This window comes from Brassica napus, chromosome A6, assembly GCF_020379485.1.
Source record: "Brassica napus cultivar Da-Ae chromosome A6, Da-Ae, whole genome shotgun sequence".
Taxonomy (NCBI): Eukaryota; Viridiplantae; Streptophyta; class Magnoliopsida; order Brassicales; family Brassicaceae; genus Brassica; species Brassica napus.
The window spans coordinates 19,378,421-19,401,256 of record NC_063439.1 but is presented as its reverse complement, the minus strand read 5'-3'; the positions used below and the strand labels follow the sequence as shown (position 1 = coordinate 19,401,256).

The following is a 22,836-nucleotide window of genomic DNA, read 5'->3' as shown; positions in this document are numbered from 1 at the left end:
TGAATAAATATAACACCTAATAATAAATTAAATCAAAGCTAAACTAGTGATCCGAAAAACTATTCTACATAAAAGTCTTGAGATGATTCATGTTCAAAATCTTTATTTATTCAAATAATAAAGATATATATTTTGCATGAGAGTCTTAGGAATATTTTGTTTTAGATTTTAATTCTAAAGATATATGATACGAGGATTGATATTAATATTCTTTTACATTTTTGTATATATTTATAATTTTTTGGTTTTACATTTTAATTTTAGAAGATAAGTACGATTATAAGAAACTATATTTTCTTGCATAACAAAAATTGAATTCATATGTATATATAAAGTATAAAAGCGACCAAGCTCATGAATTAGCTCATGATCATTAAAGATTGTTCATATAACTAGTGATCTAATTTAAGCTCAATTATTAAGTTTATTTATTAAATGAATCTAAAAAACAGAGATCATGCTCATGAGCTATAACTCATTTTGATACCCCTAGCGGATGTAGTATATTTCAAAGACACATAGAAGATGAGAACTCTAGCGATGATATTGTACGCAGTCAAGTGGTTTCTTCTTCCACCTTTATTACAAGAAGAGATAACTCTTTAACACATATATGTATACTTGGTATGATTGTATCGGTTAATAACATCCAGGAAAAATCATTCTAGACATTTTATAAAATTAAGTACAATACTGCATATTATGAACTATATATACATTGATATTTTGATCATATCTAGATAACTACAAAGGTGAACAAAAAAAAAAGATAACTACAAAAGGTTTCATAACCATTTACATTATATCAATACAGTTATAAGCAATATAACCAACTTTTTATTATTACACAAGGCAATAATACATTGAGATTACGATGGTAGTTATCTAATAATCTCAGTATGGAGGAGATATTTGTTGGATAGCTTGAAGAAGAGAGTGTTGGTTCCAATTATCATGATCATATAACAAAACCATGTCATTGTAATAGACATGTGAGGGACTCTCATGGTTATGCACTCCATCATATGTTGTAATCACATAAGATGCATCCTCACCATCTCTCTCTACTCTCTTCTTCACCGTGCAACCTTCATTTGAGCATTTGTAGTAATTCCTATATACATATATTGACATTCATTAGTTTTAGTTACTTTAATAAATTTCCCACCAATAATAAACTGCATAGCCGAGACTGATCTCTAAAGTGTGTTTTCAAGATACATGTGGGCGATTTGTTTTGTTTCTTCAATGATATATAAGTCAAAATAAGATCTATATGCTCAATGATTCCCAGCCATGGATTAGTAAATTTACCTCTTTTCAATCAGAAAATATGAATATATATATATAAACACAAAACGTAGACAAGGATGCATGTGGAATCTGTTTTTTTTTTTTAATACTAGTGGGTTGGTTGGTAATTAATACGGGACCATTAAACAGTTTTCAAATCACTATATGATCTAGTTAATTAGTGGAATATATTCTAGTATACCAATAGGATTACAAGATGATGATAGAAAATGATCAAGCAACCATATAATAACTTTTAATAAACAAACTACTGATATTATCATTCAATAATTAAATGAAACGAGTTATTCAACTTTTCGATGAATTGATTACCTCTTGTTTGTGTTGTTCTTCACAGATTTCTTCCCATATTTCCTCCATTTATAACCATCATCCATCACATCAATCTTTGATCTCGTTCTAAATGCAACTCTATGGCCCATCTCCTTCGTCTCACCGTCTTTACTTCCCCTACTTTTGCATCCAAAACTATTAAAACAATTGTTATATATTAATAAAGTTGATAAAGTTTTGGTTACGAAGAATCTAGCCAACAAATATAACTAAAACTCACGTTGGTTCCTTTTTACTTGACGTCGTTATTCCGCTGCCGGATCCACCGCTTTCGCCGGTAAATGTCTCCGATGAAACGATGCTTATCGGAGATGAAGTTTCCTCCTGGATGAATCCATTATTGTTGCCTCCTTCATTAACGTCGAAGATCAAATCCGTGAAATCGAAATTATCCATGAAAGGATTAATAAGGTTTTCATCAGAGAAGAAGGGGAAATTAGGGCTAGGGTTTTGGGAAATATTCATTTTTCTTTCTTTTTAAATACCAAAAAAAAAATGAAAGACAGAGAGATCTTAAAGCATCTAAGAACTAGCACAGCAAGTGAAGAAGGGGAGACAAAGAGATGAATTGTCATTTATTTATATGCATATATATAATATATCTTTAGTAATTTATGTACGAATCTTTTTAAGAAAATTATAAAGAAAGATAATTTAAGTAAGAGATAAGATTAATAAACATTTACTAATGACAAGCAATTTCAGGGTAGATACTAGGAAGGTGCTTCAAGACCACGTGTGGAAAGAAGAGAACGATTACGTCATCAAAATGACGTAAGGAGCGACGGCAGGGTGGTGAAAAGTGAGCTTCCACCTTAATGAGTTTTGCTTCTAGAGATGTTATCACCTACGTTACGGCCCACCTTAACGTTAGTGCTCGGGAACGTGAATATTTGGATTTTGGTTTGCAGATCGACGGCTGAAGATGCAAGTTGTATGTTTGCTTCTGCTGCGTCTGAAACAGACAGGACTTTCTGTACTTTACAGTGCACACCAAGACAATAAGATTTGACTTATTAAATTCTTGAAAATGTAATTATATTTTCATAGATATTTGTGTTAAACTTTACCGATTTGTTTGGCCTAACTTTCGTTAAAGCGATATAAAACAAAGGCTATCGTATCTAATCTAATGCAGATGTTAATAAAAAGATTCATATATTTGGTCAAGCATAACGCATCGATATGTTTTCAAAAAACTTATAAATCAAATTTACTCCAGTTTTTTATAGGAAGCCTATAACTAATTACGTCATTGTTTCTTGTTATTGACAAAAGATCATATATTATTTTAAAAATTCGTTTTGTTTAAGTTCTAGCTCATAGCACTGACCCACGTATACATGAACAAAATTTCAAAGTCTATTCCTAAGTCAACGATCCAAAGTGGTCTTTTAATCTTGTCTTGAAGGTAGGACCGTAGGACGAAATTTCCTCGTGCCACTGTTGATTGTGTTTGTCATTGCAATGATCCAAAGTGGTGTTTATTGGGTCAGAAGTTCAAACAAATGAATTAACAGAGAGAAAAAACAGAAACATGTGATGTAGCTTTATTGTAAGAAAATACATGCGAGCTAATCATATATATACTACCTGTTTGAGTTAGTTATTACATGCTAATGGTTAGAATTTTGAAACCAGATAGTGTGCTGCTTTAACTCTGAAATCAATGGTGCTTAAAATATACGATTAATGTAAGTTTAAGCAGAAGAAAAAACATACTGTACTTAAAATAAACTGAAAGACTGAAACAGATGAGCGGCGGCTGGTCAAAGGTAAACACATATGCCAGTGTGGGGTTCAAGTCTAGATAAACCATTTTGTGGGGGTAAGTCTATAATTACAAAATTTACTTATGTACTACTGCAAGTATCTTTTATGAATTGCTTTGAAAGTGATGGAGATATATATATTAATGAACGCCTACCACCTATTAGAAAATAAATAAATGCATCCTTCTTTTTCTTTTTCATTGATTTAGGTGTTCTCGGCCTGTTTATGTCAAGGCTTGATGTTAGAAGGTTGATGGTGTTTTTTGTTCTTGTAAGGAACTCAGTTATGGAATATATATATATATTTCTGATGAAAAAAAAAAACAAATGCATCCTTCTGTATGCTAGGAAAATTTATTTTACTATAAAATGATATTGATATTCCTTGAGTTCCAATGGGAAGCATGAAGAAAGTTGTGGGTCCAATTTTTATTAAACTAGCTTTGTAGAACCCTGAATAACATTTACATCCCAACAAAATAGGGTTTGAGTTGAGCTATTTGACAACTTTGCTGGTCAACAAAAAGTTCTGGACCTTGTATCCATGATTCTTTGGGTGGAACTGAGGGCATGTTAGGTACTCTGTTGTTGTTGTCGTTATTTGAACTCGGGATCTTAAAGACTTTTTACTTATCGGTTGGGCAAGTCTATTTACATTCGTTACAAATAATAGACATTTGAGGTTTTAAACACCAATACGCTACCTCACAGTCACATATATTAGATTTTCCAGCCCAATCTAAAAAGCTTCTCAATACAATATCGATCTAACGAGATGAATGAAACTTTAGCAGAAAATGTGTTATCTTCAGAACAATTATTAATCTCAAAATCAAAACTAATATTTGTATATATATATATAATGAACTAATTATGCAGTCGAAGTATGTTTTGCATCTCTCATTAACCTACTACCTGTTGTGCAAGGGGTTTGGACCTGCCGGGATGATTCGCTTCTCTTCTTCGTCTTCGTTACCGTCTATCTTTCTCCTAACTTTAGATGCTCTTCCTCTGAATTTATTAAACGTTGACATCTCCGTGATCACAAACGCGTGATGATTCTTGTAATCTTGTACTCGAGCAACGCTCAAATTATGCCTTCTTTTCGTAGTGATGAATCTTCCAGCCTGGATAGAACTCGAACGCGACAAAATTATTAAAACTAAGATTATAAAGATCATCACACTGATAACAACATCTCGTTTCATTGCACACCGCGAAGAAAATAGTACCATCTTTAAAAATGAAAAAAAAAACTTGAATATCTCTCTCTCAAATCTTGATTACTCTTCTTCCTCTTCTTCTCTGTATTAAGACCTAAGAGAATTAAAGAGGAACAAAGGAGAGAATAAATAATATTAAATATAATGGGTCAGCAGCAGCATTCATTACATTAGTTATTGCAGTGATATGACTACACAATTATCTAAACTTATCATTTCGTACAAGAATAATTATGTGCGTATTAACAAATTAGAAATGATAATAGATCGATCCTAGTTCTGCTTTCATGTAATCAGTATGTTCTATGTACGCAATCGCTTCCAACTATTTGGCTTTACAAACCCCAAAAATCTCAGTCACATCTACGAACTACTTTAATCTAGTCTATACCTTAAGAAAAAACAGAATAATATATATGATTTGATTTTTTTGCTCGAACTCTTATTATGTAAACATGTGTATTACACTATTACTCATATTGATAATAGGTGAAAAATTAAAATAATATAGACAAATATATAAAAAATATGAAAGCACTGGGGCATATATACACATCCCTCTTTCGAATAGCATTTAGTACTCTCAACGACCCGCATTTATCGTCATGTCCATGTCTTTCCATTTGGATGTCACAAGGTCTGCAAAATATTTCTACCTAGATCATAATTGGTGTAGAAAATAAAAAACTAGGTTAATATGACGAGAAAATCAGTAGACAAAATTTAACGCAACAGTGAAATTACAGAATAATATAATAATCATTATTATAAATTTGTGAAATGACGATATACAGCTCAGCGCTTTTGAGTATCCATAATGAACAATATTACACACAAATCAAAACTGAAACTCAAGTGAAAAATAACACTATAACGAGTATATGATTTAATTATACCATTGCTCAAAAAAAGATTTAACTATACCAGTCTACAAAACATATATTATAAATCAACTAATTCAAATGTTATCAATCAAACACCAAGTAATCAGTTATTTGTATGACATCAATTCCACTAAAGATGCAAAAAGAAACAAATTATATAGCCGTGACTGGTCCGATTCAATAAGAACAAGTCCAACGACAATGGTCTTCCAAACAGGAAGCTGATCTTTAGATCGTCACTTACATTAACTATCTTAATAGGAAACAAGCAATCTCACACTAATGCATGCCACTATTTTTAGTAATCAAGCTAAACTACATGTTGGTTGTACCCCCCCCTCCATCGCGGTGCAGTCACCTTGGTAACAGGCAGTGTGTAGGTCCGGAGCAACGCCATCTAGATACTGACCGAGTCATAGTTCACAACGCACCATTGTTTATCTAAATTATTGCACACCTTCCTTAATTGTTCCGTTGAATCTAAGCATAAACTTCGGTGTTCCATCGTATGAACTGTTGTACAAATACCGGAAAGAACGGAAATTTCAATGCATGATGTTTTTTTGCTTATTAATGTTTCAATGCTAATTTACAAAAATAAAATATTTCAAAGCTTATATATAACATTTTTAAACGTTAAAAATAACGAAAATTTGTGGGCTGTAAGAAAATAGATAGTGAAATAACGATTTTTTTTTCTATGGTATATTTGGTGCTATGTAAAGTTGCTTCATTTTATTCAATATTTAAATCTCTATTATTTTATTGATTAAAAAATATATATTCTTTAGCTACTAGTAGTATTTTATTAAACAATAAAAAGGCTAAAATCCACGTAGCAAAATAACAATGGTGGACCCAAAACATATGTAGGACCCAATAAGTAGCATGAAATCCACGTGGCAGAAAATAAACAGAGTAAACGCCACAAGTCTCTTTTTCTTTGCCTCACCAACAATCATTCTCTCGTCTTTACCTTTTATCGAATCAAATCCCTAATTTACAAATTCAAAAGAATCTCGAAAGCCTTGGGACTTTGATTCATCCGTGCTCTAATAATGGGGAAGAAGCGAAAATCTGACGCCAGTCGACTCGATGAGGTGGATCGAACCATGTACGGCGCTTTTCGAGGTGCTGCTAATTCGCTATCTCAGCTCTATACACACGCCATGAACCATCAACGCGTCTCTTTCCTCGCCGGTGAACGTCGCGGGCTGGTCTGTCCTCTCTCTCTCTCTTGGCCTTTGTTCTATTATACATCTTGTTTTGATGTTTGGTTTCTGGGTTTGGTAGATTATAGATAGTCTGATTCTTTTCAGGGGGAACACAAAGTTGAATACTTTTCTTTGTAATGAATCATCGAACATGTTTTATATACAGTAACCTGAAATTCATGGATATATTCAATCTTGGTTCTTGTGTTGCTTTGGTACAAAGTTGTGGCCTTTTGATCTTGAAGTGCCTAGTTTTGCTTTAGCTCAGGGCCTAAGGTTGATGAGCTTGGAGGGTTTCATTCATTAGGGGTTTTTATGTCCTGATCTCTGAAGCTAAGCAGTCTTACTCGTACAAAATTGTAGCCTTTTGATATCTAACGTGTCTAGTTTAGTTCAAGGTATGTATATAAACAACTCGGATCCTCTTTAGTGGATGCGTAACGCGATTTTGTAGTCTTCTTGTTTTTTTTGTTACATTTTCATGAGATCTTGGAATCATTTGAACTGTTCCGCTGAATTCAACTTCTTCTTGTTTTACAGGAGAAGCTTCACCAATGGATTGTGAGACAAGAAGAAGAAGGAACAAGAGTGTCCACAGATGATATTACTACCTACTTGCAGGTTCTTTCCTTCTTGAAACAGTATCTGGTTTGTGTTTATGCTTTATAACCCAAACAAGTGTTATGATTTGTTTGATTTGAAAGTCACTTTGTGTGTTGCTGTTACAAAACCCTTTATACAGAATGAGCTTGAATATGAACCTGAGGAGACTTCGACGCCAGCCCCCATGCAAGAGTTCCATCAGATCCACACCCAATTCGCTCCACCAAACGTACATACTTCTTCAGCAGCTCACGCTCCTCCAAGTCACATACCACAACACTATGATTTTAACCAGGACAAAGTCTTTTTGACTCAACCAAATGGTCTCTCCAGTCCTGTTCGAAGAACCCTTCAGGATTTCAGCTTGCGTGAGGCTGAGCCTGGTAACCACCATCCAAACTCTACCGGCCAGGGGTTTTTTTAACTGATTATCTTTTTTTGTTTCATTTGGCAACAATTTAAAAACCAAAAGTTCAATTGTAAAGTCTCAATTGTTTCATGTAATATACTGAATACTTTCTTTAAATCTTTGGAAGAGTTTAAAATTGACCCCTAGATAGATAAAATCTCTGATTACGACTTTGTCTAGAGACGGCGATATTGATAATTTCATGTCTTGTCTAAGCTCTCAAGACTTAAATGTAGAGAGACTTGTTAACAGTGATGAAAGAGAGACAAAGACTGGTTATATATTCAAATGAGACCAAACCTTGCATGTGCTTATGGTCCCCCTCTCTCTATTCAACTTGTCTTGCCAAAAAACATTGCTTCGATCTCGGTCTCCGGCGAGTTACGTGTTTCTATATAAAACCTGAGAAGTCTTTGAATAACTCTGAAGATGGATAAAATCAAAAGTTACAGAAACACACTTCTTCCCTTGGTCACGACTTTCTCTGTACTAACAAAACATTCATCAGCAGGGGCTGTCTAGTGTCTAGAGAGTGTCATTGATTCTTTGTACATGACATTTTGGTTGATCTCTCTGGACTTTTCCATTCCTTGTTTCGTTTCACCATTTTTTCAAACCTAACAGTCTAATCAACGTATGTGGCTAATCAAATGAAACTGTCTATAGTAAAATTATAGTTTTGGAAACAACTTTTCTAACGTTAGTTAATTATGCTATGAAAATATTAGATAGATGATTGAATGGCGAACAATTCCACTTATCTTATGGAGATTCACATCTACCTAGACCACTCTGCGCGTTTTTTGAGATCCATTTTTATGGTATTTCTTATTTCATGCTGATCTCTTGTACATTTGTTTCTAATATTCGGCTTAATTTGCACTTTCTTAGAATCTAAAACTAATCCTCTTGATGTACACGATATCATGAACATTTAGTTAAACCACTAATCTAATTCCATTGTCTTGGAACAACGACCGCAGATAATTTAAAATAGTTAGGTCCACAAATAACAATATCAGGTCATATACCCATTTATTACATGGGAGTGTAGATATCTTAATAACAAAAAAAAAATTCAAACTGTTTGAGTCCATTTATCTCATCGATCAAATCGGCTCACAATACTGTTTATACTAGAATTGTCAATTTTCCTTTCAACTAACACATTAGAGTTTGAATAATTGTAAATTAATTTTAAGAAGTGAAATATCATAAGTCTATGTATATTATTCTATTCACGTGTAATTATAATAATATTAATACTTTATTTTGTGTGATTTAATTTTTAAATAATTGGAAAAAGAAAGTAGACCCACTCTTGTCTGAAAATTTTATAGGTGAAGAAATTGAATTGTAATAATGAATGGCTAATTGGGAAACACATGACTCTACAAACTTTACGTCCTTTTTGCTATATTTATACACTCTCTCTACCATGTCCCCGACCCCCACACTCCTTTCTACATCCCTAGCTAACGTGGTCCATATTATTTTGTTTTACCAAATTAAATAATTAGGTAATTTTTTCACGTTAACAACTTCATTTCAATTCATGATTTATCTATATCGAAAGTTTTATATGCCTATAATCTTTGTAACTGAATTTCAGTTCCTGTAAAACTGATATGTCCTCTTATCAAACGTTATTTAATTCCAAAATCAATCGTTATCTAGCAAATATGGTTTACAGTTTTAGGGTTATTGGATAAGATGCTAGATCTCTTACACTTTATCTCTCGATATGAGATTGCTAGTATCTCTCTTTGTCCACGCTTGACTACGCATAACATGCATGAATATGAACAATATTAATTGAATTTGGTCAAACAAAAACAAAAGACAGTATTAATAGGATGTAAAGTTGTAAACTATACGTTATCATTATATGCATAGACTTTCATATAAATCATTTGTTTCCGATGTTCTGATAGATCGTATTCCTCTAAAGGACCACAATTTCAATATCTCCATATGATCCAAAGGTGAAAGGACCACTCGATCTCCTATCATCTCCTCGAATTTTATCTTACCATATCGATGAATTTATTGCACGTAGCTCGCATAGGTATAACGTAACTGTTATTTTGCACAATAACTTGGCAATATACGTACCGACCTATGCGTCTGATTCCGAGCAAGTTCCAAACCAGTTTTATGGCTAAACTAGGCTGAAGTATACGTGTTTTGGTTTTACGCGTCCACACTAATTAATGTCTTGCATAAGCAGATAATTTGATTCAGTTTCGGTTGCAAACAAGAAAAACTAATTTGTGGGGATAGATTTATGTTAATGTGGGAAGACATAGAAATGTTGACGTCAAATCATTCGACCCATATGTCCCAATAACTTCCAAAACGTTATTCAATTCTGATATACAATTGGGACCCTAAGCTCACCATAGAATCATTCATCTCCTATATATAAACACAAAAAGGTTCAATAAAAAAGATAGTCATACAACCAAAGAAAAACAAAAGAGAGTCTCTTCCAAAAATGGCAATTAGGGTTTCCCACAAGTCTCTCCTCCTGGCACTTCTTCTCATCTTCTTCATTTGTTCTCCTGCTCAAGGTAAATTTATAGCTAATACAGTGAGTTTTATAGTTATATCAAGTATATATCGATCCATCATGATTTTACGAATACTAAAATAGAATACCAAAAAATATTTTTCTGATGATAGTTTGTTTTGGAATTGAAGCACGAAACATAGGAGGAATCGTGAGGAAGAGAACACTAATGGTAGTGGAGAAGGATCAAGAAAATCGGAACTCATGGCAATACGGAGGAGGAAATGATGGTGATGGATTGGTTGACATGGATTATAATAGTGCGAACAAGAAAAGACCGATACATAATCGCAAATAAACACATATGATGACGAGCTTATCAATTTCTTGTGAGATATCCAGAGGTTCTAAGATATCCCGAGATTTATGTGATATATTCAAAAGAAATTATTTTTAAGTATTGAAAAATCGTAAACTATGTTATATATATGAACATAAGTATAATCGAGGTTGTATGCCCTACATATGTGTACAGCCTTGTCTCGATAAAAAGAGTTTTATGTAATACTCATAGTTTGTGTGTGTTTATGTATGGATTGCATCGTGAGTTTCTGTTTGCGAATAAATGTCATCAATACATATTTGTATCTTATGTGTATATACTCTAACATCTTCTTTTAAGTTTATTGTTTGAATATTATTCATTTTGATCGCATGTGTTACATGTAGTTTAAAAAACATGTGTGACATATATATGACATAGACATCATCTCGAGGACATGAAAATTGTAGTTCTAAATAACTTGTTGACACAAACCATGTAAAAACTATATCACGATAACAAAACATGGCAAAATTTATATAATAGTTTAAAATATCAAAAGTTTTTAACCAAAAAAAAATATCAAAAGTTTATAATATAATTTAATTTTAACTCTACATTTTTTTTGCATTTCAAATATGTAGATATTCTAGATTTTATAGATTTGGCATGGTATCCAAACGCATAATATATGAATATTTGCATTAAGATGCAGAATAAAAAATGAAAAAGGATTTAGGTTTTCACAGTTTTTTTTTTTTTAACAAGTATTGTATAAAGGGTGAAGCCCAAAATCGAGACAAAGCCCAGTATAACCAAAAACAATAAGCCTAAACGATAAGCATGATGGCAAAATATCCGTAAATTTTGATTCGATGAACCAAAAAATTTGAATGTCTGTAATTCTACGAAACAAAGTAAAGCAAATATTAATATGCAATATTCATAAGAAACAAAACAAATCACAAATATTAATAGTGTTATATAAATATTACAATTTATATATTTTACAAAAAATTTATTTACTAAATTTATTATATTAGTTATTGAATTTAAAAAAGTAAATAACTTTTTATTTTTAATAAAATATTAGTATTTTATATTATTTTGTTTTATTTATTTTTACGGATCGAATCAGATGTACAGACAAAAAACTAAAATTTTCTAGATTTCCGGGACACCGAATATTTGGATTGCTACAAATCAAATTGGTTCAGATAGTTAACTATTTGGACCAAAAGAATCGGATCACGAATATTTCCAAAAATCCGAATATCCGATCACCTTAACCTTACACACTGTACTAGGCCTGGGCGTTCGGATACCCGTTCGGGTTTGGATCGAGTTTTTTGGATTTTGGTTCTATTTTGTAACACTTCGGATATACAAGTACGGATAGGATTCGGATATAACACTTCGGTTTCGGATCGGTTCGGATATGTTCAAAGTAACCATATATCATTCGGATTCGGATTATATCGGATCGGTTCGGGTATATCCAAAGTAAAATCTAAAATTTAAAAGTAAAACATAAGAAATATATCCTTCTTTGTATATAATGGAGTATTTAAGGTGTTTATTTAAATTTTCAATACTTATTGTTAGATATCATATCAAAATAAATATGAAATTAAATATTTGAAGTACATATTTATGTTTCAAATATTTATATTATATTAATTTGGACATTCAGATCGGTTTTTTCGGATATTTTTCGGGCTTTAGGGTTTTCGGGTTACCCGTTCGGGTTCGGTTAATAACACTTCGGGTTCGGATATGTTTTGTAACACCCTATAAGATCCATTGAGGAATTTTTTACATTTCGGATCGGGTACGGATCGGATGTTTCGTTTCGGATTTCGGGTTTCGGATTTTATGCCCAGCCCTACACTGTACCATAAAAGGCCTAAGTTTTTACCGTTGAGTCTAGAAGAAAATAATTGGAACTTTTAACGGTCTCATATTCATGGAATCTTGGCGAGAGAAAACAGAGAGAGTCCAAAGAGAAAAGAGAGAGAAAGAGATATCTCGTTTTCCGGCCAACGGAGGGGCTTCCACAGCCACCGTTGGTCCGGATTTGTGTTTTTTCTTTTTCGTTTTTGTTTCTTTGCTCGATTTGGTGTGCATGTTCTTGAGAGGGAAATATCGTTTTTTCTCCGTTTAGCTTGGATTCCGGGAGGTGGAGACTTATACAGCTCCGCCGTCGCCGGCTCTTGTCACCGGAGGTGGAGGCTTTCTTAGCTCTGCGTCGCCGGCATCCGTGGCCTTTGTCTGTGAAGGCGTTGGTGGTTGGTAGTTTGGTTCAGGGTGTCCCGAGAGATGGAGGCGTTGGTGTTGGGGCTTCCGGGTTTTAATTCGCTGTTCTTGTGTGCTTGGTGATCGGATGAGATCGTGATTCGTTTGATAACGCTCTCCGACAGACTGAAGATGGATCTGTGTGTGGTGGCTTCGTTTGTGCTCAGGATGAGATCTCGATCTAGATCGATTGATTATCTCCGTTGGAAGAAGTGATGGTGATGAAGTGGTATGCAGGGTAGATGCATGCTCTTGGTATGGCCGGTGAGACGCCGTCCTAGTTCTGACGTAGCTTCTCCCGGCGGTGGCCATGACGCGGTTCCGTGCCACGTGGTAAGGACGAGACGCGTATTGTCGGTGGTCGGTTTTTAATGTAATGGGCTTGGACCCAGTTTGTTTGGTTATCTTTTACCTGGGCTTCGTTAGTGTGGGCCTTCAGGTTTTTGTAAAATTATGGGCTTCGGCTTTATTAATAAAAAATAGATGGAAAAAAAAAAATTCATGGAATCTTGCTATTGGGGGTTGTCGAGGCTAGAGTAATAATGGGCTTTTTTAAGCCTCCTCACTTTAAGGGCATATTATCGTCAGAATAGTCTTAAAAATGTAACGGCCCATAAAGAAAACGTACCATCGGCCCAAGAGTCTTAGCTTATCGACGATCACCTTCCCTCTTGAATCTCTCTACTTTCGATTACTTGGAACACTATCTCTGTTGCTAATGAAATCTAGTGGATTTCGGTTAGTTTATATTCTATAATCAGCTGGAATTAAATTTTCTCCTGATCATCATCTCATCATAGGTTCTGAGGATGATTTGCTGGTTCTTGGTCTTGGCACCACATGATCCGATGCAATCGAGCCTGCTTAATGCAACCTTGGAAGACAAGAAACTTATCAGAAATTCCTGATTTCAAGTCTTTGTCTTTGTCTTGATATAAAGCTTTGTGTTTCTTTACTTCTTCCTTTCTTCTCTGTATTAGATAACTATATCTCTGTTGCAGGATGCTTCTAAAACAGATTGTGACAATGGAGGTGATCCACTGGACGTCTCTATGGAACAATTACAAGGTCGAGTTTGAGAAAGAGAAAGAGGAAAAACATGATTGGAGGATGCTCTTTAGGTGACAAAGCTGGTGAAGGCTATTTTTTCGTATCTCTTTGTTTGCGTCCTTCTGACCATTGAGGTAAATATATAAGTCCAAACAACAATTTAATTATAACCAGTTATACGTTAAGCTCTGCTTATTGATTCGTTTTTATCTCAGGAAGCAGAGAAGCATCTATCTGAGACGGTTGTGTCCAAAGCCTTGATAGCAAGAATCGACAGGCCATCAGGAATAATCTGCTTCCAGATGGGTAAATACAGCAAAGAACTTGAGAAACGAAGTTGGAGAAGCTTTTAGATCTTGTTGAGAAGAGTTGTCACCAAATCCACAAACAAACTATGGTTGATAAAGTTGCACTAAGAGCTTGAGAAAGCCACAAACACCAGTAGAAATAATCTCTCAGGTTGTTGTCACTGTCCCAAAATTCTTCATTTGAGTTTTTTTTTGTCTTTGTTTTGGCTCACATGCATTAGCTCTTGTATGTGATCTTTAAGGAAACCTTTAAAGAGTAAACAAAACTCTTCGTCTTTTAGTTGTTTTCTCACTATTATATTTTTCATTTTTTACAACTTAATATTATCCAAAAATATGATAAAATATTGAAAACAAACATGCAAATAAGAAAGCCATAAAAACAAAATAAAGCAAGCAAGCCATAAAAACCTAAACGCTAACTTATTTATAGTAAAAAGAAAAATAAGAAATGAAGCAATTCCATTAGGAGGATGGACTATTACTATAGTTATTATTGTTTGTCTTGTCTGGTGACCATTTTAACTCCTTGAAATAACCGGTTTCACTAGCTGATTCCGGCGGTTGTTGAACTGCTGCTGGAGAAAACAGAGGACGAGAATGAGATGACGATGATGATGTGGATAGCATTGTTGAGTCTCCAGTGTGACCAAAAGGCAACGAAAATGACAATTGATCATATAAATCCATCGATTGTTGTTGATGATGATGTTGAAACTGTTGTTGTTGACGAGTCATCTCCGAGTAACTCATGTTGTACGGTTGCATCAACGGCTGAGAATGAACTATTTGCTCTGAAGCAGGTCTTATGGGCAAAAGGGTACTTGTAGAACTCGAGTTCCTTAACTGAGTTGGTCTCTGAACAGCAGTTTGTGGCACAGATTGTGTTGCAGTGGGTCTAACGAGTTTTACGTTTTCAGGAAAGTTGAGTTTGGCTTTGTTGCCTCTAAAACGAAGAGCAGCTTCGTCGTAAGCTCTTGCAGCTGACTCAGCATTGTCGAACGTACCGAGCCAAACTCTAGCCGCTTTGAACGGATCTCGAATCTCTGCCGCCCATTTCCCCCATGGTCTTTGTCTCACACCCCTGTATCTTCTTCGAGGTTGGTCCCCACTAGACGATGACGTTTCGGTAGTACCATTTTCTGTAGTAGTGTATTCATATGTTGGACCTGAACCACCTGACATGTTGCTCGAAGCTTCTCTCACTGCAAACAAACAAAAATAGACATATAAAATTTCACTCTTTTGTCCTGACTCGTTAATTAACTCTATTTAAAAAGGACTAAGAAAGAGAAAGTCCTTAAAAAAGAGTGTTAAGTGATTATGAGAAAGCGATGAGGCCAAATGGACAAAGAGCAATGAACAAGTAGTAAAAAGAAGCAAGTGGAAAACGACCCTTGAGGCAAATGGAAGGATATGGATTCTTTTGGCATATCATCTTTTTTTTGTTAATTAATATCATGCCTTTTTTTAATTACAACTCTTTAAGTATATGTCCGGATAATCAAGTACACTTTTTATATTTTCAATTCTAACACATTTGTTACTTTATATAGTACATCCTTAATCACCAGCTTTTTTTCTCTTTTTTTTTTTTTTTTTTTGTAGTTCAAAAACATTAACACCTTAACATTCGGAAGAAAATATTTATATGCATGCATTGGTTTTTCAATACAAGATTTTTTTTTTTTTTTTTCTCAATACAAGAAATTTCAAATTGAGATTTTCGATAGTCTTGTGAAAAACAACTCATTACTTATAACTTTATAACAATCACATTGGACTTGTATATAGAAAAACATATTAAGTATTATTGATGTTGTTTTTGTATATTGTGTTAGGGCAACTTCTTATGAAAAAAACAAAAAGAGCACTTAAAAAAAACACTATTTATATTTCTAACTTAGAAAAATGTGATGTGACCATACACTTGATGCATATAATTTTATACTACATCACATATCTATATATGTAAAATACTTATCATAAACGACCTTCCAAATTCAGAATCTCTCACAATTAATTTGAAAATTTAACAAAATTAAGGAAAACGTTAGTCTATGTTTTAAATCGACCATTCTTTTTATATGTATTTACACAATAGAAAGATTTGTAAGCACAAAAATCTACACTACCATCATTTTTAGCATAGTAATTTGTATTCATGTCGAAAATATTTGAGTGTGAAAATTTAACAAAATTAAGGAAAACGTTAGTCTATGTTTTAAGTCGACCATTCTTTTTATATGTATTTACACAATAGAAAGATTTATAAGCACAAAAATCTACACTACCATCATTTTTAGCATAGTAGTTTGTCTTCGTGTCGAAAATAATTCAGTACTAATTCATTAGTGCACGCGTGTGTTATGGATGATATGATTTTTTTTTAAATCAGCGAGATGAATTACCTTTAGAAGTAGAACTGCCGCTGGAGAAATATTGATCAACCGTCAAAGTATTAGCTGCCTCGACTGCTTTCCCCCCACCGCCATCTTCCTCCACCTCTCTCCTCCTTTTTTGTCCGGAGGAGGAAGAGGAATTCGAATTCCCTTCTCCACCGCCACCTCCACCGCTACCGTCACCGTATTGATGAGTAGGAACATTTCCAGCGACTACATGTGTCAAAGCAGAGACGATTGCAGACATCTCCATCTCTCTGTTATAGCTCGTCATAAGAGAAGACGACGAGTAGGGAGGCGTGAAAGCGTTATCACGGTGGAGGTGGTCGTCTTCGGCCGCGAATAAGTAAAGCCATTGATCGATGTCTGATAACGTCCCATGATCATCTTCTCCAGTGGTAGGCTCGGCTTTCTTACCAACGTTTCCGTCTTGATTTGCCACTTTTATGGTACACATAAAGAAAACCTCTTAACTCTAATCTCCTCTGAACTACTTAAATCTTATAAACCTAGAAATTTAAAAATGTATTGTTTTCTTTACTTAGAGGGAAAGAAAGCTCTGTAGATAGAGACGAAAAAAAAACAGAGAGGCAGAGAGAAAGAAATACAGAGATTTTACGAGATGTTTCTTTGTCAGACAGAGAACGAGGTTTAAGCTTCATAGATATACAGATATTTTTGCTTGCGTAAACTTTTTTTATTCCGCGCCGCCAAAAAGAAAGAATTCTCTTTCCGTGTGAATAGAAAACACGCACTTTTATATAATTATATAAACATAGTAAAATAGAGTAAATAACTCGTATATTATAAAGTTGAATTATACTAACGGAAAGAAATTTGGTTTTGAAGATTCAGGCCAATATGAACAAATTGTATAAACTGATACTATATTAGTAATGTATCTGAAACTTTTGCAACTTGTGTTGTGGGTGGTATCTAGTTTCATCGACATGCAAGTGAACTATTTAACTGTCACATTCAAAACTTAAACGAGCTTAATAAATTAAAAGGAATTAAGAAAAAGGTCAGACAAGTTGCCAAGTAAAACCAAACACATATATAAACACTGTTAAACAATATGTAGACATTCAGACACCATTATTAATTACTCTCTATGGTTCGGTGATTTTATATGATTACCATGGTAATGGAAAAAAGGAATTGCTGAAAAATAGGTGAGCCATTAAATGTAACTATTTTTTTAGAATAAGATATTTGCCTGAACGGTGAGCTTGAAGGTCAAGTTGAGATAACTCAGATAAGAGCCGTGCCGTGCAAAAAGCGCGTGCCTCACACGAGTGCGGTGTTGGTTATTGCCGACGTCAAAGGTTCCGTTTTGACGGTGTCGGTGATGAAAGGCCAGCGCACGTGACTTTTATGGGCCTTACATACGGCCCACTTGTTCCAAAGCTCGTGTTCGTTTTTGTTTAATTATTTTGACCGTTTGACCCAGGAAATATTCTTCGTTTTCGATTTTCTTGCTCCAGTCTAAATGTTTCTAAAATATATATTTATATTTTTTTAATAAAAAAGGTATTGGATATTTTATTCGTTGTCAACTTATATGGATATCTAAGACTGAAATTTAAAAAATGTTGGATAAAAATGACAAGTAAAACTAAATGTCTATGTACGAGATGATGATAATTACACTTTGTTTCTTATTTCTTTTTTTTTGTAAAAGATACTTTGTTTCTTATTTCTCGGTCCGAAAATAAAACATGCAACAAAAGCAAAGTGTAAAAGAGATAAAATGCAATGACATTTGAAACGGAACTATATAACATATTCTTGTCTCGATACAGATTTTGACCAAGATGGTTCAGCGATTACTCGTAGGTTCAACTTAATTAGTCTGAACAGGTGATTAACTATTGATATTAATATTATATTAACCTGCGTTTTTTTTTTATAGTGGGAGTAACTTGAGGACTATCTCGAATTCGTTTGTTTTATTTTCAAAATCTAAGCAAGTGTGCTCACAAGTTGACGTAGTCGGTATTTTTACATTTTTACACGTGAGCATTTGGTTAATTACGCACTTAGTTTCTACTTGGTGAATTAAGCAGCCACATATTTTTTAAAATCGTTATGAAAAAAGTGAAAAAAACTATTGTAGAATCTGGGATACAAAAGAAATTGTTAAAACTCGATGGTTAATGATGTCACATTTTTATTTGCCTGATGTTAATGTCCCTTCTTATTAATATAGGACATTTAGTTTCTTAAGATGTTAAAAAGAAACATTGCATGGTGATATCAGATAACTTTCACCTGTCAATTGACTCAATTCTTTAGAAACAAATATTCCGAGTTTGATACCGATTGCATTACAGTATTCGTTCTAAAACAGGATTATTAAAATAAAATAAATTAGAGATAAGAGTCTAACTAAGGCATCCAAAATTGAGATCGATCCAAGTACGGAAACTACGATTATTAAATAATTATTTTTCTCGCATGTGTGTGTGCGCCTATCGCCTAACCTAATCGGCTAATCCCTAATTAAATTTCCATTAACACGGTGATTAAAAAGGACTATTATAAGAATATCCATTCAACTTGCAATTTTAAAACTATTTTAACGTGGCCAAAGCAGAGAAAAGGCATGATCAGCTTAATTAAGTTCAGGCGTGTACGTTAATATGTCTTCTTTAGAAAAAAAACGATAAGCAACTTGTGTCTTTCTATAAAATAAATAAGTAGAAATCGTATCAAACTCAGGTAGCTAAAACTGATATTACAAGTGTGCACTTAAATGATTATGATATTCTTTTAAAAAACCAGAATGTATGTACAAAAAACACCGTAGTCGTATATACTACGTGGGGAAATTATTATCTTCATGTTTTTAGGAGACAAGAGAAAATATTCGTATGAAAAAGGAATTACAATAGTTATTTTAGCTAGCATATTCTTTCCTTTTGCCAACTAGATAAATGGTACTTATATTTAATTTGAGTTTAATAAAAGATAAAGTTGGAACTGTTGCCACTTGTATATAAATATCATCAACAATTGACAATTTGGCATCGCAACTTGATATGTAGTTATGTACGATGAAACATGGGAAATAGTGATATAAAACTATGTAATTACGGAGTAATACAGTACTATATCTTAACTAATTGAAAATTATCGGAGTATATTAGGCCATCTTTAATGCAGTGCATAAGTGGGGTTCTTAGTGCATGAGCTCCACAAAAATACTAAAAATCGATTATAAAAGTGGTCGAATAAAAACCTATTTAAGTGAGTTCCTTGCACTGTTCGTAAACATTACTGACATTTGCGATTGGTTTACTTTTTAACTTTTTTAATCAGATTAGAAGAAAAATTAAGAATCCCAAATGGGTTTATCGGATAATCATGCTCTTCTTAGTACATCTTTAATAACCCGCTTAATTAGTTGTAGCACGTGGTGACGCAATGTCGCAATCATCTTTAATGAGAAACAGCATAGAAAACTTTTTTTTTAATTTTTTCTGCACCTGAAAACTTTTCCTTCCAGTGTTATGTTTTACTCTCTCTTTTAAATTAAATGTTATTAAAAAGTCTTTTACACAAATTAAAAAATCGTGAAAAGTTCAGTTTTATTCCTATTTTACTATTAATATTATATTTATTTTATTTAATTAGAAGTTTTTTAAAAGAGAGATAAATTACTGAATTGATAAAAATAATAGTGAAAACTGCACTAAAATCATAAAAGATATTTATTTTGTAATGAGATATTTATTTTACAGTGATATTTAATATGAAACGGAATAGTAAATTAAATAGATACAATTTTTTTTCTGAACAACAGAATGAAATAGATATAAATAAAATATAAATATGATATGAAAAAATGTTGTCGACATGAAAATTCTGAGACTCAAATTCTGATTCTATTGTGTTATTTAAAGTTACTAGGTACTATAAATGGGCTTTACCAAAAGAAAGCTACTATAAGTAACGCTTATGTCGTGTTTATTACATCTTTCGATATACTATTAAAAAGTTATGTTGAAACATTGTATTCACTATCCAGCACGGTGTTTTATATTTATTGATATACTAGGTTAAGATCCGCGCCTTGCAACATTATATATATAAATTATTTTATATATTATATGTTTCTAACATATTATGAAATAATAAATATATATTGAATAATTAAAAAGTTACTAACTATTACTTATATAATTAAATTAGTGCGAAGATATAAATAAAAGTTTAATAATCTAAAAAATATTTTTTCTATTTGATATGGTATATAACTAAATTTAAGTGATAGTAACATATATATATAGTATATTTTAATATTAATATTTATTAAATGATACTTTCTACTCATATGTTTTTTATCATTTGTATTTATTATAGGAAAAAAATTAAATTACTAATAACAAAATTTTCACTGTAAAATTAATAGTTTAAGTAATTTATAATATTTTTTCAAATTTTTCATCAAAAAAAATTGTCTAAAGTAAATTTCAAAATTAAGATATTTATGTATTTTGTATATGGCATATAATTTAATTTAAAATGATATATATATATATATATCTTTATTTTTAATACTTATTAAATGAGACTTTCGACTTATATGATTTTTTAATCATTTGTATCATATCATAACAAAAAATTAAATCATGGATCACAAAATTTGAATGTGAGATTTTTAACAGTTTTAGTAGTTTATACTCGTTTTAAAAAAAATCAAAATATAACATATAAAGAAAAAAATTTCATTTTTATGATATGGTTAATATGGTTGTTTAATTTATTTTAATAGTTTAGAATTTTACAAATATGATATAAGATACACTCATTTTTATTAAATCTTTACTATTCAAAATCATTAATTGTTATATATACTTTAGCCACATTAGAAAATTCTGTAATTTTATTTAAGAAAATAATAAATCACATTAATGATGTATTTATGGTTAGTTTAATAAAAAGTTTATTATATATTTAGATGGACCAACCTATTTTTCTAAGGATTTTAAGAATCATTATAGTGATGACACGTGACTACAAAAAAATGTTGTAATGCTTATCAAATAATATATAGGGGATGAGTGAAGCAGAATTCAAGTTCTGGGTTCTCATTAAACATGTAAACATTCTCTAATGTTCATAAAATTAAAACTTGATAAAGTCATTTAATGACCTGTATGCAATGGTTCATACTTATGATTCTTTCAAAGAACCACTGAAAATTAAAGTATACTATGGCCTATGGGATTAGATATCGCATTCTATACATATATGAGCCTCAGCTTTTTTTTTTGTGTCGTTCAAATAAAGTTTATTGCATACTCATAAATATAGTTTTACGTAAAATTTAAACAAGTATTTGATAATTTGCCATATTAGATAAATCAATTTATAATCTCTTGGAAAAAAATAATCTCTTGAATTTTTAATGACGAGACATCAGTAAATTTTCCAAAATATTCTGGTATTCAATGGTAGATAACAACGTCTCCAATATAAAATTCTATTTTTTTCTAAAATAGAGTAATTTTATAATGAAATAACTCTATAATGGATTTGAATTTGCTTCAACCTTATTCTATTTTGGAATAAAAACTAGAGTAATGACAAAAAAGCAAATGATTATTATATTTATAAAGTAAATCCATGTTTACTCCATTACGGAGTGAAGATTTCTAAATTCTATTTTAAAATAAAATATGGAATGAGGTTGAAGATGGTTTAATCTAGTTAACTGTAATATTAATTATGTGCATAATGTTTTTGGCAACTTTAGTTTAAAAATAAAATAAAAGATACGGTGACATTGGTAAACTTTGCTATAGTTTGATTAATCAAATTTGTTATTAATATAAAAAATGAATTTAAGGTGGAAAATAAGACAACTTATAAGTATTCAACCTTCTATTCAGTCATATTTTAATAGATTCTGTTGAATCGAACATTTCCTGTGTCCGTTATGACTATAGATTATTATTAATCATGATAGCGGTCAAAGTATGTAACAGTTATATGTCAAATACATGTTAATCTAGACGACTACATTTCTTAAAGAAAGCCCAAGATTTTTGAAAATTATTATTTTCTGTAGATATTCTGGACAAGTGGTCATCTACCTAATTCTTTACAGCAACGGAAACTTAACCTACTATCTGACTAAACTGGAATCGAGGTTTTAGATTACTTGTCAATGCCAAAAGAAAGAAT

General features: G+C 32.3%; 5 protein-coding genes across 7 annotated transcripts; 2 read left to right on the top strand and 3 right to left on the bottom strand.

Moving 5' to 3' along the window:
• Positions 1–665: 665 nt before the first annotated feature.
• LOC106348023 (probable WRKY transcription factor 51) lies at positions 666–2,298 on the bottom strand. Of its 2 annotated transcripts, none has more exons than XM_013787665.3 (3): positions 1,868–2,298; positions 1,627–1,767; positions 666–1,114 (listed from the first exon to the last, which is right to left on the bottom strand). In XM_013787665.3, the coding sequence occupies exons 1-3, from the start codon at positions 2,110–2,112 to the stop codon at positions 895–897; spliced, it is 606 nt and encodes a 201-aa protein (XP_013643119.2). In that variant the 5' UTR covers positions 2,113–2,298; the 3' UTR covers positions 666–894. The 2 variants fall into 2 exon arrangements, with proteins under 2 accessions (XP_013643119.2, XP_013643118.2); XM_013787664.3 differs by having other exon boundaries at positions 1,627–1,782; positions 1,868–2,246.
• Positions 2,299–4,032: 1,734 nt separating this feature from the next.
• Positions 4,033–4,759, bottom strand: LOC106351905 (CLAVATA3/ESR (CLE)-related protein 21). Its single transcript, XM_013791619.3, has one exon. It carries the CDS (start codon positions 4,652–4,654, stop codon positions 4,331–4,333), a length of 324 nt encoding a protein of 107 aa, XP_013647073.1. The 5' UTR covers positions 4,655–4,759; the 3' UTR covers positions 4,033–4,330.
• Positions 4,760–6,447: 1,688 nt separating this feature from the next.
• Positions 6,448–7,888, top strand: LOC106348024. The gene is made up of 3 exons (XM_013787667.3): positions 6,448–6,743; positions 7,281–7,361; positions 7,483–7,888. The coding sequence occupies exons 1-3, from the start codon at positions 6,585–6,587 to the stop codon at positions 7,765–7,767; spliced, it is 525 nt and encodes a 174-aa protein (XP_013643121.2). The 5' UTR covers positions 6,448–6,584; the 3' UTR covers positions 7,768–7,888.
• Positions 7,889–10,187: 2,299 nt separating this feature from the next.
• On the top strand, positions 10,188–10,922 carry LOC106351906 (protein GOLVEN 2). 2 transcript variants are annotated; one of them, XM_013791621.3, is made up of 2 exons: positions 10,188–10,325; positions 10,456–10,922. In XM_013791621.3, the coding sequence occupies exons 1-2, from the start codon at positions 10,250–10,252 to the stop codon at positions 10,620–10,622; spliced, it is 243 nt and encodes an 80-aa protein (XP_013647075.1). In that variant the 5' UTR covers positions 10,188–10,249; the 3' UTR covers positions 10,623–10,922. The 2 variants fall into 2 exon arrangements, 1 of the variants encoding a protein (XP_013647075.1); XR_007314386.1 differs by having other exon boundaries at positions 10,198–10,325; positions 10,438–10,724.
• A 3,571-nt stretch (positions 10,923–14,493) lies between these two features.
• LOC106348025 (ethylene-responsive transcription factor ABR1) lies at positions 14,494–17,324 on the bottom strand. The gene is made up of 2 exons (XM_013787668.3): positions 16,651–17,324; positions 14,494–15,444 (listed from the first exon to the last, which is right to left on the bottom strand). Exons 1-2 carry the CDS (start codon positions 17,096–17,098, stop codon positions 14,705–14,707), a joined length of 1,188 nt encoding a protein of 395 aa, XP_013643122.2. The 5' UTR covers positions 17,099–17,324; the 3' UTR covers positions 14,494–14,704.
• Positions 17,325–22,836: the final 5,512 nt, after the last annotated feature.